Source organism: Bacillus rossius (genome assembly GCF_032445375.1).
Source record: "Bacillus rossius redtenbacheri isolate Brsri chromosome 4 unlocalized genomic scaffold, Brsri_v3 Brsri_v3_scf4_1, whole genome shotgun sequence".
Lineage (NCBI taxonomy): Eukaryota > Metazoa > Arthropoda > Insecta > Phasmatodea > Bacillidae > Bacillus > Bacillus rossius.
The window spans coordinates 16509801-16527410 of NW_026962010.1; the positions used below are offsets into that span (position 1 = coordinate 16509801).

Sequence of the window (17610 nt, forward strand, 5' to 3'; positions counted from 1 at the left end):
AGTCCCTTCAAGTTTGTTATACTGAGGTTTTACTGAATCTGTTAATGTCATAATTTCATTAATAATTTCTTTATCTCTGTAAAAAGCTATCGTAAGGAAATATTCACCTCTTATTTATTTTGTAATATTATTTTTTATTTAATCATAGTTTAACTGTGCTTAAGTTAATTTTATAATTTATAAGTTTTGCCCTAAAATTTTTTAACTGGTTGTCTCAACCAACAGTACTGTAATTATTTGACATATAACATATGAAGTACTTTTCTAAAGTGAATATTATGTGAAAATAGTGTCTTCTTGAATCTTAGTTCAAGATTATCTAATACTATAGTTCCTTGCATAGAAGATAACCAAGCATAGAAATAGAGTCATCTTTTAGTCGTGATATTGGAGAATAATTCAGTCCATTCACATAAGACATGAGGCCACTGGGTGTGGGGTATGGAAATAGCTTATAACATTGCAAGTCCTCTGCCAAAAATTGATGAATAATTTACTGCAGTTGAATGATTTTATGTAGATATGGTGCAGCTGGAAATTTTATGTGATTTGTTAATGACATTATAGTAGGGATGGGGCGAATCCTGATTTCCTCGAATCCGAATCCTAACTCAAATCCTAGACTGGAATTGCCGAATCTCGAACCCAAACCCGAATCTTTTAATAGATGATGTCCACATATCTAATGTAAGTGAGATGTTTTCTGCTTGCACTTAAAGTCCCTTGACTTTATCACATGTAGTTTGGTACATTTCTGGTATAAGTGTATATAAAGACAAAAATTTTTTCTTGAGAAATTTCAGTTTTAGTACAGATTAGCGGTTAGGATTTTTTCTATAAATAAGCTAGAGGTCTGCGAGCCTAAGAATTTTACTTTGAGCCGAGCTCGAGCTTTTGTGGTACAGTTACACTTTAGGGAAATTATTTTTATCTTAAACTTAGTATAATGTTTGAATAAAGTATTAAAATGAAGTGGGCTTATTAATTTTGGGTAACTATTTACAGCGTGTGTTTATATTTTGCACTGCTAGAAAAAAAATAACATTTTTTTTTCATTGAATCTTACCTGTTTCCATTGGTTCATTAGTAGGTAACTGATATCATCCAACTAACATAATCAAGTATATGTTTGTGTAAATGTAACGTATCTTTGGAAAAATTTCATTCTTGTCAATTTTTTGGAGTCCTTACTGAGCTTCAACAAACTTAGCACCAAAAATCATGTTGTTTGAAAAGTAAATTTACATTGTTTCAACATTTCCACTTTTCAGCACAATAATTCTGAGAGAGATTGTCACAGTGTATTAAATTCTGTTCTTTAATCTATCATACAGAAAAATAATTTGTTCTGCACGTTCAGGAGTTAAATTAGCTCTAGGATTGCAGATAGTGTTTTCAGAAAAAGAGAAGCGCCTCTCGCTGGCAACCTGCTTGGCTGGAATGCTTTAGTAAAATTGCTTAACCTCAAAATTAGTGTCATAAATATCTGTAACTGGTCATTAAAGTTTAATCAATTGAAAGTAATGAAAATAAAAGCATTTTACTTCATTCAATTTACACTTGCAAAAAAACATACACACAATAAACCTACATGGAAATTAAAGTCTTTTTCAATATCCTGAAGTCTGAAATATGTTTACTCATGTCATTAAATGTAGAGCTGTATTGAAGAAGCCGATTTTGCCAATTATTAGTTGAATCGGCATTTCTGCCGACTTCCGATACAGTACACTCGTTAATTTTTGGCCGATATTACTGAAAAACGAAAGAGACTGCCATAACCTAAAATCCACAAGTGCCATTTTCACTTTTCGTAGTAGTACTGCATTCTTTCAGATTGCATTATTTCTTAGCAACATGTGCCAACCGTACATATCAAAGTTGAACATCCTTTTTTTTTTCAACAATGTTCTTTAATTTAATATGTCATAAATAAATACATATACATCTCGGTTGTTACGGTAACTATAGCGCAAATATGGTAGCTATCATGCTTCTGTAGTAATTATGGTATTCTACAAAGAATCTTTAGTTCTTTTTATGGTAATTATCTTAAAATAACTATTGGGTTTGTATTGTAGTTATGGTACATCATCCATATTTCTTCGTATGTTGTTGTTCATTTGTCTTTTCTTCATATTTACGTGCGACATTATTTTAGACGGGAAGTTTCAAAAAAAATTTTAACCGACATTATATCACACATTTAATGGCGCAAATGATGAGACCTCGGGCAATTTAAACGCTTTATAGGAAAAACCTACCATGCGGGACCTTGTAAGCGAGTTTTACTGTATTTTTTTCTCGTAAGTAGTAAAAAACCGAATCCTTTGACGAATCCTATATCACACCCGCCGAACCTTCGAATCCCTAGGATTCGGCGGATTCGGCGGATATTGGATTCTGTCGCCCCATCCCTACATTAGAGCCTTTACGATTTTTGGCTATGTTTTGAGTGATAAAATTTATTAGCTACAGCTACATAATGGGTTGGTGAATTAAGCCTGTCCATCTACAAAATAGATGCTGTTTGTATTATGGACAGCGGGTCGAATCCTTGTACCCTTGAATACTATTGAATCTCAAGTTTTTTTTAAAAGAAATGAGATTCGAGGATAAAGATTCCAGAAACTTTGTGAGGAAATATAATTAATTAAAAAAATTCATAACTGGCAAAACTGAAGTTCACTCACTACATCTATTTGTGTTTTGTATCCTACTATCCTATTACTAGGGCCTGGAAAAATTAGCATCTATTTATTACATAATTAGCAGTTATGATGTTGAAAATTAGCATCTATTTTCCAGAAATTAGCATCTATTTTTAAGAAATTTGCATAAGATATTAAAGTTACATAACAATACAAGAAGTTGTAATAGTGTTTATACCCATTATGACGAATTTTAACACAAACCAAAATCATTAAACGGTATTTGTAAACAAACGTTTGACCACTAGTAATTTCAGATGGAAACAAACTGACGATTCGAGTTGACCAACTTCAGTACGCTAAACGTGCACCACAAAATGTATGATTTGTCCCTATGTAAAATATTGATCAGAAAAAAATTTGAAGACTAAAGTGATTATCAACGAATGTAAAAAACCGCGTACTAAAATATTTGTAGTAGTTTTCAGCATTTAAAATATTTTCATTTTTATCTTTGCAAGTTCACTACGATCCCGTCAACGACCTAGATATTTTCTAGGTTGTTGGTTTCCGTGATGCGCTTCCCGGGAAATTTTGTTTTGTTAGGTTAGATACTCTTCATGAACAGGCAACACACGATGCAATGGCGAACGTAGGCGAACGTGATGTGATCTAACAAAACAAAATAACTGCGTCGATAAGTAGTGTGAACATTCTTTTCTAAACAACATTCAACGGTATCTTGAGTAAATCGTAAAGAATAAATTTACAAAATTACTTATTCTATACTATCATGCGTGATATTTGGTTAAGGAATGTTTTATAAATAAAGGTTAGGATTCGGATTTTATTCCTTCAACAAGCCTTGTCAGAAGCTATTGTTTACGGTAATTGTGTTATGGTGGCTATTTTCAAAAAAAATACTTTGAGGAATGTGTGTTCAATCCATTTTGTTGCATTCTATAGTGGTTTTTCGCCCGATAATGGCAATTTTACCGCGATTTCGCAAATATAGCATTTATAACAACAATTAGTAAAAAATCGCATCTAACCTCAAAATTCGCAAAAAAATCGCATCTATCGCAAATTGCGAATTTTTCCGGCCCCTACCTATTACTATTCCCCAAGATATTGTACTTTTGATATTTAATTGTTTTTTGGAGGAACTTAGTTTGTGAATTTGTGAAAATAACTATTGAAAGGTTGAATATTTTAATTTTAATGCATTTGTTCAAAATTTAAATTACTTGTACATTATTTTATCTTTGACCTTTGAGACCTAGATTCAGATTAAAAGGGTAGATTTAGAATACTATTCATTTAGATTTAAGTTTGAAATTTGGATTTGAGAAATTTGGTTTGACTCATCTTTAATTGAAATGATATTTGATATTTTATTGACTATCAAAATTTTACTAGACTGAAACTGCTATGATCACTGAGAGACAACAGTTGCGACAATTCAGATCTAGATGGTCATCAGGCACAAACAGTTGCCTACTGTGTTTGCCTGTGCTGTCGTCGTGTTCAGAATGTCTGTTTATTTTATATCGCTGGGTTCGCCTGTGCATTTTTGTGTTGTCCCAATTACCTGTTTAGTATTATCATTGGGTTTGTCTGTTTGTTGATGTTTTGTCCAGTGTCAATTTTTTGTCTTTATCCCCTGTTATTTTTGCAACTTTCTCTTCAGCCCACTGTGTTCATCTGTAGTGTGACAAATGTTTTTTACTATTTCCATACATGGAAGTCCATGTGTAGTCTTTGCTTATAAATTTGTTTGAAATTGAAGGAATTTCATATCCGGTAGGCCTTTGAAATATCTAGTTTTTTTTTTTTTTTAGTTTGAATCGAATTCGAATACAAATACCAAATTATGTTTGAACACCATTATTCATCACACCACATTACAACATAACATATACATACTTTGTGGTACAATCTATGTAGAATTTGAAAATTTTTAGCATTCAAAATTTAAAGGTTTTTAAATTTTTGGATGATTAATTTTTAAATAAAAAAGTCTTGTCACATCACTACATATCACTAATTAAAATTTTTGTGGAGAAACACAAGTTGCTCTTCATTTTTGTGGAGTAGAGAGACTTCTACAAGTCATAATGTTGCCAGCTAATGAAAAAAGTCTCTTACTGCACATTTTTTCCCCCCCCCTTCCTAGTGTGACCTTTTTTTTTTGACACACAGGACAAGATAATTGCCTGAGCTGTCACGACACTAGGAGTGTGAGTGTGGGTCTGTATTTAGTTGTTCACATTGTATTATCCACCAGAAAAATGGTGTCAAAGCTTGTTAGGATTTAGGAATCTTTGTTGTGAGTATGCGGCCAGATGTTTTTCACGAGATCTATACAAGTTTCTTTTGGCCGCCATGTTCTGAACGAAACTAATCACATAACCGGCATGCCATTTTTCTGCCCTCTGATCTTCTGAAAACTCAACTTTAACATCTGCACTGTGTGATTTTTAGGGACACATTTATCCTTATCAGTATGCTGATAGTTTTAATATAATTTTAACGACCTGATAAACTCTAGTCTTCGTAAAATAAGTTAGTTGATTACGTGGGTGATAGTAATGGTTCCAAATTAGTGTGTTAAATCATTTTTTCCTGTTTTAGTCATCTCAAAACTCATGTGGCTGGTTGTAGTGGGAAAATCTCCACATAAATAACCCTAAAATATTACAATAATCCCGTAGAAATGTATTACTCGCCCAATTTTTGGGATCCTGCACAGCCCTATTTGTAAAGACTGAGCATGTATTTTTTCGAAGTTTTAGTATTCGAAATTGAATCAAATACATTTAATAAACTATAAATATTTGTTTTGATGTTCAAAAATTATAGGTATTTGCACTGGCCCAATTTCTGAACAAAAAATTGTACCCAAATGCATGAATGAGCCAAAATAACTTTTTTTTAATGTGTATATCTTCTTGAATCACTTTTAAACCACAAATGCAGCTATATTATTTTTATTCAGATGCGTCTCTTTTAGAACAATTTTTTTACAAATTATTGTATTCATGGTTGCTACAGGACTAGAAAACTGGGTAAAGTCAGGGAATTTAAAACAGTCAGGGAATTCCAGGAAATGTCAGGGAAATCGCAACATATTTCTGGAATATCTTCTTTTGCCAACAAAAGTGGAAAGGAAAATAACGCTTTCATTGATGTTTATACACGTAAAAAAATTAACATTTATGTTCATGAAATTTGGTTGATTTTCCTTTTTTTCCCATGAATTCTCAGGCTATTTTTCTGTAAACACGTAGATTAACAAGGGGAAAAAAAAGTATTTACGGATGTTTACATACAAGTTTGATAGCCTTTACTCAATAGTTTCAGGAGAATCTATAGTAATCATTTGCAAATACACTAGAGTCCCGTTATAGCGAGCTGTTACGGTTCCGGGTTTGATCCTCGCTATAACCGAATTGGACAAATTTTGGCCCCCAAAAATTAAAATTAACCGAAAATAGCATAAAAATTGTGTTTAAACCTGTATAATTGGAAAATAACAGGTTATATTAACGAAATCTTAATTTTTGTGAGCAGATGTGGGAATTCTCTTAAAAACGATACCGCATATGTACGGATGCGATCACCGATTGCGTCAAAATAACCAGAATACCCTACCACACCACGTAAGTATAGCATCTCAGCCCGCGGCCGACGCAGCATTGTCCTGCTATCTATTGTTGACGCGGGCAATCTGCTGGCGGCCATGTTGGTTCGGAATGTTAAAAACAGGTGGTGCTAGTGTAGCGCGACGATTTAATTCCTTACAAAAAAGCAGGAGTGCGGCTGCGGCAACGCACGTACGCCTCAAACAAAATAGTCGCTGGAAAACTATACTTTTTTTAGGGCTGGGCCGATGCCAATTCCGATTCTTAATCATCGGCCGATATTCAGAGTATCGGCATCGGCAGCATCTGTAAAATAATTGCCGATACTTTGCGCCGATACCTCAGTCCAAGTTCTTAAACTGTGTTACAGCAAATTCTCTCTAGTACGTCCCTCTTGTTAACGTACAATCCAGTATAACGTATAAAGCCACCGGTCTTGAAACGCCATGCAAATTAATAGGCATAATAAATATATAACGTACGTTTTTCAAAGCCCTGGACTGTAATTTCTCGTTAATACGTATCTTTTTTCCGATATTATTATACAAAATATTAAACATTTTCTAATTTCATTCACAATTCTATAGCTTTGTTTAACAACAGGTCTTGTGGAAATTGTTTACAGACGTTTTCTTTATTTCGTTGAGTAAAATGGCAGGTGCAGTGCTGGTAACCGTGCGGATAGAAATTTCATTCGTATAAAAAAATGTCCGTTTTTTGTGTGATTGGTGTAGCAAACATAACATTTATGCGGAATAATCATGAGTTATAAATAAAAAACGCTTAACTTTTTCAACTAAGAAAAAAACGATTCGATAATATTTATCCTACAAAATGTGTATTTTCGCGTTTGAATTTGTAGCAATGGATATTGGCCGATGGCGGCCATATCTGGCTAGGTACATAAAACGTGGATTATACGATTGCCAACGACTACTAATGTGTTTATGTTACCGTTTGTTTTCTGTTTTGATGACCTAACCCATAATTTGTTTGTTAACATCATTTCAAATTAACATCTTTCGCAATTGTACACAAATGTAATACGTATACAACATTTATTTAACAGATCTAGTGGCACACAGTTTCCGACGCTAGTGAACATTTTGTGACGTTTCGTGAAGCTTGTTTAATGGCGACGTGACGACGTGGATAACTAGTTTATATTTTTATATTTAGTGTATTACGGCAGAATATGTAGGTACGCCTAACCGTAGAAGTTATGAGTACCCAAAAGTGTGTGGGTATCAGAATTGCAAAGTTATGAAAGACATTTCTCACAGGAAAGTTCAAACAAACATTCTTGACTATATAAAAAAAATTGTAGGTACTGTATGTTGAACAGTTGAACATTATTTTATAATTGGGTTTGAATATGTCCAGCTATTAGGGGAAAAAGTACACACAAAATGCAAATCCTGCCAATTATTTCTCATGGACTGGTACTGTTCCAATGCATGTCAGTGCATTTGGCATGTCTAATTCAACTGTAACAAAAGGTCGTGCAGGATTTCAATTTTTGGTAAATATGTAGTGTACGGATTATCGTCAAAAAAATTTTTAAAAATCTGAAATAACTTTCATTATATGCTCTTTTACGTCCTCTTTTCATTACAGCCTGCGGAGATAGGAAATTCCAAATACTTAATATGAAATTAAAAAATACTTTATAAGTAAAATATCCTTTCATAACACAAACATTTCTTTGGTTAGTATCGGCATCGAGTATCGGCAGTATCGGCCCATAAGAATCGCTATCGGTGGAATCGGTGAAAAGTGGTATCGGCCCAGCCCTAACTTTTTTCATTTAAAGAAACCTGTCAACTTTTTTAGAAAATAAATTTGGGATTAAACTCAAACATTTCCCGGACAGATACCCCAACAACTGACCGAAACAAAAGTTACAAGAAAACTGCCCTAGCGATTCGGAAATAAATACAGTGGTGCCTACTAGAGGTGTAAAAGTAAGGAAAAAATGTGTACCCGTATGTATTCGTTACTATAACAATTAGTACTCGTTACTATCGTTACGTTACTCGTTACTTCTGATACCGCATAACTTGCTATGTTATGTTGCAGCAACGAATCCAGTCGTATTGCGTACGCGTACAGTATGCCGTCGCGTAAATAATAATAAATAGAATATAAACAATTAACAATATTTGATAATTAATAGTTTTTGTTAATCATTAACCAAGAAACAATTAAATCTCATTGGAGCGGCTTTTTAATATTAACTCTTTTAAGATAACAACCAAAAAAACGTGAAAATACGCGATTATATAAACAAAAACATATTTCTAATTTGTAAAAAATACTATAGAGGTATTTGAGAAGCCCTCAATAGAAAGGAATTTTATGTTTATTATTTTTACTTCTTACCTCTATGACTTTGTCTTAGCCCTGTTATGAATTATATTTACAAGTATTGTCTCTCTATGGTCAGGTCAATTTGGTTTTACTCTTAAATATTTTCATGTTTTATCTTGTTTTATCTAAGTAATAATTTTATGAAATGTCTTTGCAAACATTTGTTAAACGGCGACGAATAGTAAATGAGCTTGCACATTTTAATATTGTTTTTGGGTCATGACTGAGGAAAGAGGATATGTGATTGGACGCTTGACTGTGCATATATTTTATTTAAACAATTTAGTAATTTCCAGTGAGATTTCGGAGTGTGTTCAATACAGAAAACTTTAACTGTTTAAAACAAATTGGAACTTTAGTTTCTGTTCTACTATCATGGGAGAATGATTAGAGAGAGGGAGAGCTCCGTGATTTAGTCATAAATGAATATAAGAATATCACGTAAAACATTGGAACGACGACTGAATAGCTAGAATATACGTGAAAATGATGATTTTGTAAGAAATGCCCGGAACTACGCAATGAAGAAGAGGTAGTTACCGATGTTCGGAGCTCTACTAAAGAATCGACGACGACGATAGGTTTTTGACTAATAGCCTAAATAGAACTAGATCAACGACTAATTAAGAAGAAAAAAAGGAAACAACTATCAATCTTCGAGATGGAAGGAGTTCGACGGCTGTAGACGGCATCGTAGACGGTGTACCGGAGGACATCAGCCTTCTAGACGACTCCAGGTGACCGACGCCAGTCCTGCAGGAGTACCAGCAGCACGAGAGGAGGTGCATCGAGACGAGACCCAACCAGCGACATCGGAGGAGAGACTGAGATCTAATCAGCAACATCGGAGGAGAGACAGGGGTTCGGAGAGGATTTCCACAGCCTCTTGGTCTTGTAACGACGCGACGAGGTTTGTCTGCCCCATCCCGAATTAACAAGAACAGCGAGAAGTTACCTGTCCTATTCTAATGTCAAGATATCTTAAACCATGATGTTTACGATCAAGACCTAATTTGAAACTTGCAAAACCAACTTAATACGACTTAACGACTTAAAGACTTGTAGCTTGTACATACTGGACCTGGTTAATTTACATTGAGCAGTAATATGTACTAGATCGAAGTTAAAGTCTGTTAAAGTCATTAATTGTCTTGAATGTTTAAAGAATAGCCCCAGGTCCAGAAGTCTTGAGATAGATTGATCTACCGAAAGAGACTGAGCTAGTAGTAACAAAAAAAAGACTAATTTGCCAGGTAAAATGTGTTTCAATAAAATTTAAAATATTGACTGATAACCAAACCATTATTCAGTGATTCAATTACGTAAAACGTAATTAATTCTGAAAGACATTTAAGTATAACTGATATTGAAATTTTGTTTAATGAAAAACCTATTTAAATATGAATAATTGTCCCAAAGGTGTTTGTATGTTGCTAGCTAATCATTGACTCTGTCACTTTTCATGTTACATTTGAATATGTTGCAAAAGAGTATTGTCACCCATACAACCATAATTTTGACCCTAGTAAAAAGTTAAATTTTCATTATATCTTTATTTTTCCGATTGATAACCATACTTGCATATCAAGTGTATGTTAAACCAGAGAGAAAGAATTATTTAGCTTTGGCTGTCTTGAAAGAATAATTAATTTTTATTACACTGAGATCAGCAGCCATAGAGAAGTTAATGCTTTTAAACACACTACCAGTTAAAGAATATTGTTTTAGTCATTATATTTGTTGATTTTAAGGTCAGAATATTTACACCAAAGAGAAGGAGACATACTGCTAAGAAAATATACGACATTTTATTTTCTGATATTCACACAGAGTCAAACTTCACCAGTACATACAACCTGAGAATAATTTACTTTCACTACCAGCGTAACAAGACATATTTTATTTAATATTCTGTAGAGGTTAGTAGTTATGCTACATACACAATCACAACACTAGTACTTTATAGAGTTTTCTAGGCGCCCAACTATAATACATTTTACATCAGAGATTTTGGCATTTTAGGAAATATACTCCATAGAGTAATTCTGGTCACCCAACGGTGGCGCACCCTTTTAGAAATTTTGGTCACTCATCCTTGGTGCTGTCTGAAAAGGAAAAAAAAAAAAGGGGAAATTCTGAAAACACTTCAGAACTTTCTTACGTTGTTTCTGTTCCAATCTAGAACTTTGTCTACACACGGCAGACGGCACAGATAACTAACGGAAGTTTGATACAAGAAAGAAAGGATGGGATTCTATTTTTAAAGCCACGCACTTAAGTGGCGACAGCAAGGCTGAAGAATGTGACAGGCGTCAACGGCAAGATGTCTAGTGGCGAGCGAGAGGGGTGGAGATAAAGCAGAAAAATAACAAAACCGCGCTTCAAGCGATGACGCCGTAAATTCCTCAAAAATACCTCGTTATAGCCGTGTTCTCGCAATTACCGTGCTCGCTATAACGAGATTCTACTGTATGTATTTTGATCTCTTACTGCGCTAATTTCAATTTGCGCCCATTTATTTTGATGGGCGTGTCTTGTCAATAATAATTCAACATGGAATTTATTTACACTAATTCTGGAGATTACCAGTTTTTGAGGATTAATATAGATAAAGTTACGAAGAGTTAGGGTTTATATGTTAATAATATTAAACAAAATTTATGAAACAAATAACCAGACTGCACATGTTGTGATGCTGGTGGAGGGAGGGGGGATGGCATCGGGAATCATTTAGAAATTCAAAACTAAAAATATTTGAGACAAACCACACGATGTGCCATGAAGTGTGGGGTATGATCATAATCAGCAAATCCTCAAGGGTGTGTCTGTATGAAGTGAGTGACTCGTGAAACTAGCTTTCAAAATCAGGTAACCTCAACTTTTGAAACTGGCAACCTCAGATAAACATGAAAGAAATAATTATAGTTTATATTTTTTGTAATTTAAATTTCAATTTAAATTATGAATTTGTAATTTAAATTTCAATTTAAATTATGAATTCGGTTATACATGTTATTCTATACACGTTATTCAGTACTATTAACTTTTTTCATTTTAACATCAAATTTTTGGTTAGGTTAGCTAGAATAATTATTCATAACCAATCGTTAGGGACTAGAAAATTTCGCGATCGTGAAATTTTCACGAATTCGCGTGAAATTAAGTGCAAAATGCGAAAAATACCATTTGTTGTGAAAAAACGAAATTTATACGAATTTTAACAAACTATGCGCGAAAAGGTTTATTTATTATAAATTTAGTATCATAATCATAAAAATAAGTCGCAGTCACACGCATCGACACAATTCACAAACAATATGTTCGTTTGAATAAAAAAATGTAAGGAAATAAATGTCCTAACCAAAAAAAAAACATGAAGGGTAAAACTTATAATTAATTATTATTATGTATTATAATAGTTTGCGATGCTAATCATTGCTAAGTAATTTACGATTTTATATTTATTAACTAACATCCGCTTTAATATGAAACACTTAACGTGACGTTGATTCATTTTAATCAAATAAAAGTCCGCCGGTGTAAACCATTCCTTTCGCCAGTCATCGCAGCCATTTTTTTTGCTGCTATGGCCTACGGATAACGCTCCTAGCCAGTAACTTAAATTCATGATTAAAATTAACACGCCATTGAGTGGGACTTTGGAACGTAACTACGGAGAACATAACAAGAAAATTACTTAATACATCGGGCAAAAAGTGACGGTAAAAAAAGATAAAATTATTTACATGGAGACTGCGGGGGATATAAACACTTTTATTTTTAATTCCTTGGGATCCACGGAAGAAAAAAAATTAACTTGAAAGAGAATAGTTTTCACTGGTGTGCAACTGCTGCTGTCGTCATGTTCACTTTGGCTGCTACTCCGATGGGCAAATCGGCAAGTTAACAAGATTATTAATTGGATAGTGACTAGTGAGTGAGTAAAAATGCGGAATAAATTAAGTGCAAGGGATCGAGCATTTCAGTATAAGAAGGAGGGGTTTTACTGTACAGATAATAGGACGGTTATGTGTAAGTTTTGCAACACGAAAGTTTCATGGGATCGAAAAGACACAATTGAAAAACATTTAAAGTCGGCAAAACACGTGGCGTCATTAGCAGCAACAAAAGAAGAGACTACAAAACTACAAACATCAGTTGCATCATGCTTTAATAAAGTTGTCAAAGACAAAAAATCGGCAGATTATCTTGGAAAACGTGTCACAGAAACATTTGTAAAGGCTAACATACCACTTGAGAAACTTAACAATGAACACATGGTGAACTTCATGAATGAATTTATTGAAGGTAAGTAAAAATTCAGATATAACAGGTCTATTGTAGTTTGCGATACCGGACTGTTTTTAATGTACTTGAACTAACCAATCATCCCCACTACAATTAACTTTTTTTTTAAAAGTAGCTGACCTAACCTAACAAACTTATCATTTTGTTTTCAATACCTGAACGAGTGTAGTACTAACCTAGGAAATAAAACGTTTTCCTGAACTACAAATGTCCAGTATTGTAAATTGCAATTGACCCAATATACAACAACAGTTAACTTGAAGTACATCGTTATGCCAGTAAACTATGCTAATGGTGGTCTTAATTTTGAGGAAATTTTTTTTTCAGGATCTGGCGCATTGCCTTGTGTAAAGACTTTGCGAGAAAAGCACCTTCCCAGATTAAATATGGAAAGGGAAGAAAACATCAAGGAGAAGGTCAAAGGAAAGCACCTTGCGGTATGCTGCGATGAAACAACAGACAAACAAGGTCGGTGTGTTTTCGTTTTAATCTTCAAGATTATAGAAGCCAGTCACCAAGTTGAAATCGTAGTAGGTGATGTCCACATTCTTGAAACAGCTGATGCAAAAAGTTGTTCAAGAGCTATTCTTGATTCTTTGAACAAATATAACATTAGCTATGACAGTGTCCTGGCCTTAGTATCAGACTCAGCCCGATACATGGGGAAGTGTTTTGACACACTTACCAACTTGATGTCGGACAATGTTGTAGTGATTCAGTGTTGGGCGCACAAACTCAATCTGATTTTGAATGTTCTGGGAAAGCACCTTCCTGAACTTCAAAATGCCACTTCCAAAATCAAGAGTGCGTTCCTGAACACTCGAAAGAGAAAGCATCTGTTCCGGCAATTTCTGGATGATAAATATGAAGCTGGAAGGGTTCCACTGTTCCCAATGCCAGTCCTCACGAGATGGTCTTCGTGGTACGAGTCTGTAGCCTATGTATCTGACTACATAGAAGCTATTGTTGAGTTCATGAAGAGTGACGACATAGCATCAGTTAGCAATGTTGGGAGTTCAGTATTTGGCAAGTTTGTCACAGGAACAGGTTCCTAATGTTAAGGTGCAGGCTACCTTCATCAAAGAAACAGCAAAGGGAATTGTTGACTTGACGAAGTTGGAAGGGTCATCATATCCTTGTAGCAACATTTTGTGTGGTAACCTATGCAAAGTTGAGCAAGTTTTGCAGCTTGCTGAAGCAGGAAATTTTGGCGAAGAAACAAGTTTAGCACTGCAGTCGTGTGGGAGAGATGTTGCAAAAGCTCAGGTTAAATCTGCCTTAGTAAAAGCTGCATCACATGGATACACTAAGCTGCTAGCTTTAATTTCAAGTGATCCTGCAAGTCATCTTTATTCTGAACTGAGTGTTCTTGACCCTGCACAGATTTTAATTACGGAAGTAACAAAAGATCTTGGTAAACAATTGAAGAAAATGGCATTGTTCAAGGACTGCGATGAAAGTCAATTGCTTCAAGGCTATAAAGAGCTTCAGTTCTTGGTGAAGAAACAGTTAGGAGACAAAAGTGATGCATCACTGGATTTGATTGCAATATTATTGTCTCTTTCTGTAAATCATCCAGAATTTTCTAAGGGTGCTTTGAAAAGTGCCATGTGCAAATGCAGACTGCGAACGATTTTTTTCTAAGTACAGTTCTGTTCTAAGTGACCAACGTCAGCGCCTTAATGCTGAAAATGTAGCTATTCTCAGTGAAATCTATTTTGAAGGTTGAACACTGTTTTAGTGTGTTAGTTGTACGCCATGTCTATGTGTTTAGTGTTACATATGTATTCAACTTTGCAGCTGTAAATATTATGTATTGTGTGAAACTGTGAATTTTTTTGCTAAGAGCATTACTAACAAATATAGAAGCTAAAATTATGTACAGATATGACGATAAGTAAATAATAATTTCCTCATTGTAAAGGCTTTAAGAATGTTTTTACAAGTATCTCTGTATCAATATATAATGTTCATATTAATTTTGACTGTTAATTTTGGGAATCCACAAAAAAATCACATTGGTGAAAACACCGAAATGAAAACACCGCTTTTAAGAATTCAAACCACCGCTTTTTTCACTTTCAAAACGACATTTTCCAGTCCCTACCAATCGTTCATATGCATTCAAAGTATGGTTAATGTAGTTAACCTTGTCTACAATATTTAAAAATATTTTAAATGTAGCCAACCTATTCAAACTGATTATTATATCACACTAATTGTAATACGTATATAAAATCTAACCTAACTACTCAGAGTGGTAAATTACTGGTTAAAAACTTAATGATTGTAAATTTTGTCATGGAGTAAAAATGCAACTTTTAATTGTGTTCCCCCCCCCCCCTCCCTCCCCAGAAATGAAGCTTTCCTTCAAAAAGACCAATAATTAATTTTAATAGTGGAGTTCTATTGAGTAAAATCATATTATAGGTGTACTTTAAATCCTCTGCTAGTGTTTTCTTCTGTAAAAAAGAGGTTTTATTATGTAATTATTAATTTATTTTGGTATGCATATTTTTTAATATGAAAATTGGAGATTTGAACGGCACATACGATCTTTTCCTGCAGAAAAAGTGTTGGCATCAAGTGGCGCTGCAGGATTGTTTGTGTCTGAAAGGCCAGGGAAATTTTTTCAATTCAGGTCTGGAAAACCAGGAAAAAGTCAGGGAATTTTTGGAATTCCAAGCTTGTGGCAAACATGTTATTGTAAAAAAAATGCAGCCTATTAATTTTACCACTGTTTTGGCGAGGTAAGTACGTATTTATTATAAAACGGCTTTTATTAAAATAAATACAATAACACAAATATCTTCTGTTTTCCAAATGAAATTTGACCGAAAATGAAACTATGAAATCTTGCGATGGCATATGATTAAAACAACCTACATACGGCACGTGGATGTGGCGTGTGGTGTAGAGTAGCGTAGCGTGCAGGAGTGCCTCGGTGTGCCGGCAGCTGGTGCTGTCCCTGGTGCTGCTGCTGGAGGAAGTGGACTGGGCCCGGGGCCAGTGCCCCACCACTCTGCTGGTGTGCACCGCCATGCTGTGGCTCTGCCTCCTCGACGGCCTGTGGTTCGAGGAGGCGGCCCTCACCAGCTTCTCCATGCTGTACGAGGGCTGCGGCTACATGGCGGCCACGCTGGGCTGCCTCCGCCCCTTCCTCGCCACCTTGCCGCTCCGCTACCACCTGCTGCACAGGTACTCGTGAGCTTGTCATACCAACATGTCAATTGTATGATATAAATGTACTTTTATGATGTTTTAATGGGACTTCATCATCAAAAATATGAACAATAAGTGATGTTTTATACATGCAACAAGAATTCAAAGTTGACTTAGCCTAACCAACTTTGTTTTTACATTTGTCTAATTTTCCAGCAGTTGTTACATGATGTGACTAAAATTTTTTAGTGAGATTCTAATTATCATTATTTCTATTTGAATTAGATATTTTTTATTTGCTAATAATTTGGTATTGGTATCTGTATTCAGTTAAAACTAAAACACTTGTATTTGCACAGGTATACACCATAGCTTTCTTGCATTTCTATTCTGTGACAATTTTTTTGACTTGACGTCTAATAAATCGATGAACGCCGACTGCACGTACGAAAAAAAGTCCCGTTATGCACATTGTTTCGTTACGCTGTGGCCCGTTACGCTCATTGTTCCGTTACGCTGTGTCCCGTTACACTCATTGTACGCTTGCGCCGCACAGACAGAAGTGAAATCTTAAAACTTTGTTTATAAATGTGTAATATGAAATAATTTCTATGTCAAATGTACGTAAGAAAATGAATCTGATTACTAGGATAATTTCAAGTATTTATTCTTTTATTATTAAAAAAGGTAGCATCTGTCGGCGAGTGCAGTAATGATAGGTTATGTTAGATATTTGATTACAGTTTATTTATATGATAACTTGTTCATAATTATATTTAAACTTTATAGCTAAACGCCAGTTTTTAAAATTAATTATTAGTCATCTACACGTGAACTTTTTCTTCGACTGTTTATAAAGTGAAGTGAAAAGTTAATGAGGTTTTCTGCTTATTACAACAACAATTTCGGCAATAAAGGTTAATTATTCTTGCATTTTAAAAATCTGATTACTAGTATAATTTCAAGTATTTATTCTTTTATTATTAAAATAAAAATGATTCAATTTTATTCATAAATGTATGCAATCATTTCATCAATGTTTTGTAATGACGTCATGTTAAACTGTCGTCCGTAAACCGACTTTACAGACAACCAATTTTTTTTTAAGTTAATTACTATGGACTAAGTGTATTTATTATTAAGTGGGTGTAAATTGTTGCTTAAAGTTTTATGAAGAAATATTCTTTGAACTTTGTATGATTATTTAATTATTTTTCTTCTTTCTTGTTAAAGTACTTTTGTTAGAGTATTCCCAGGTTGTCTTTGGAGTATCCTTTGTCTATGAAAACTGTAAACATGATTGTTATATTGAAATTTACTTGACTGATATACATTTTTTTGTTTTTAAATTCATTTGTTACTATAAATATTTCATGTAAAAAAAAAACAAAAAACTAACTGTGAACGGAAGCAACAAAAAAAAAAAAACATTCTGTATTGAAGCTTTAGTTGAATTTGAACTTCTTGTGAACAAG

General features: G+C 34.1%; 2 protein-coding genes across 4 annotated transcripts in view; both read left to right on the plus strand.

Annotated features, from left to right (window-relative positions):
* LOC134541583 (delta(14)-sterol reductase LBR-like) overlaps positions 1–17610 on the plus strand; it is a 101272-nt gene that overhangs the window by 33372 nt on the left and 50290 nt on the right. For all 3 annotated transcript variants that reach the window (XM_063385109.1, XM_063385110.1, XM_063385111.1), the window contains exon 8: positions 15930–16171. In XM_063385109.1, the coding sequence (XP_063241179.1) occupies positions 15930–16171 (242 nt within the window). The remainder of the gene's footprint in view (positions 1–15929; positions 16172–17610) is intronic.
* LOC134541586 (uncharacterized) lies at positions 97–15921 on the plus strand. The gene is made up of 2 exons (XM_063385113.1): positions 97–12973; positions 13301–15921. Exons 1-2 carry the CDS (start codon positions 12613–12615, stop codon positions 14026–14028), a joined length of 1089 nt encoding a protein of 362 aa, XP_063241183.1. The 5' UTR covers positions 97–12612; the 3' UTR covers positions 14029–15921.

Bases quoted from the DNA above. Each gene is read 5' to 3' on its own strand.
- LOC134541586 (XM_063385113.1), top strand. From the start codon at position 12,613: ATGCGGAATAAATTAAGTGCAAGGGATCGAGCATTTCAGTATAAGAAG. The intron at 12,974-13,300 runs GTAAGTAAAAAT...TTTTTTTTTCAG, and splicing joins CATGAATGAATTTATTGAAG to GATCTGGCGCATTGCCTTGT.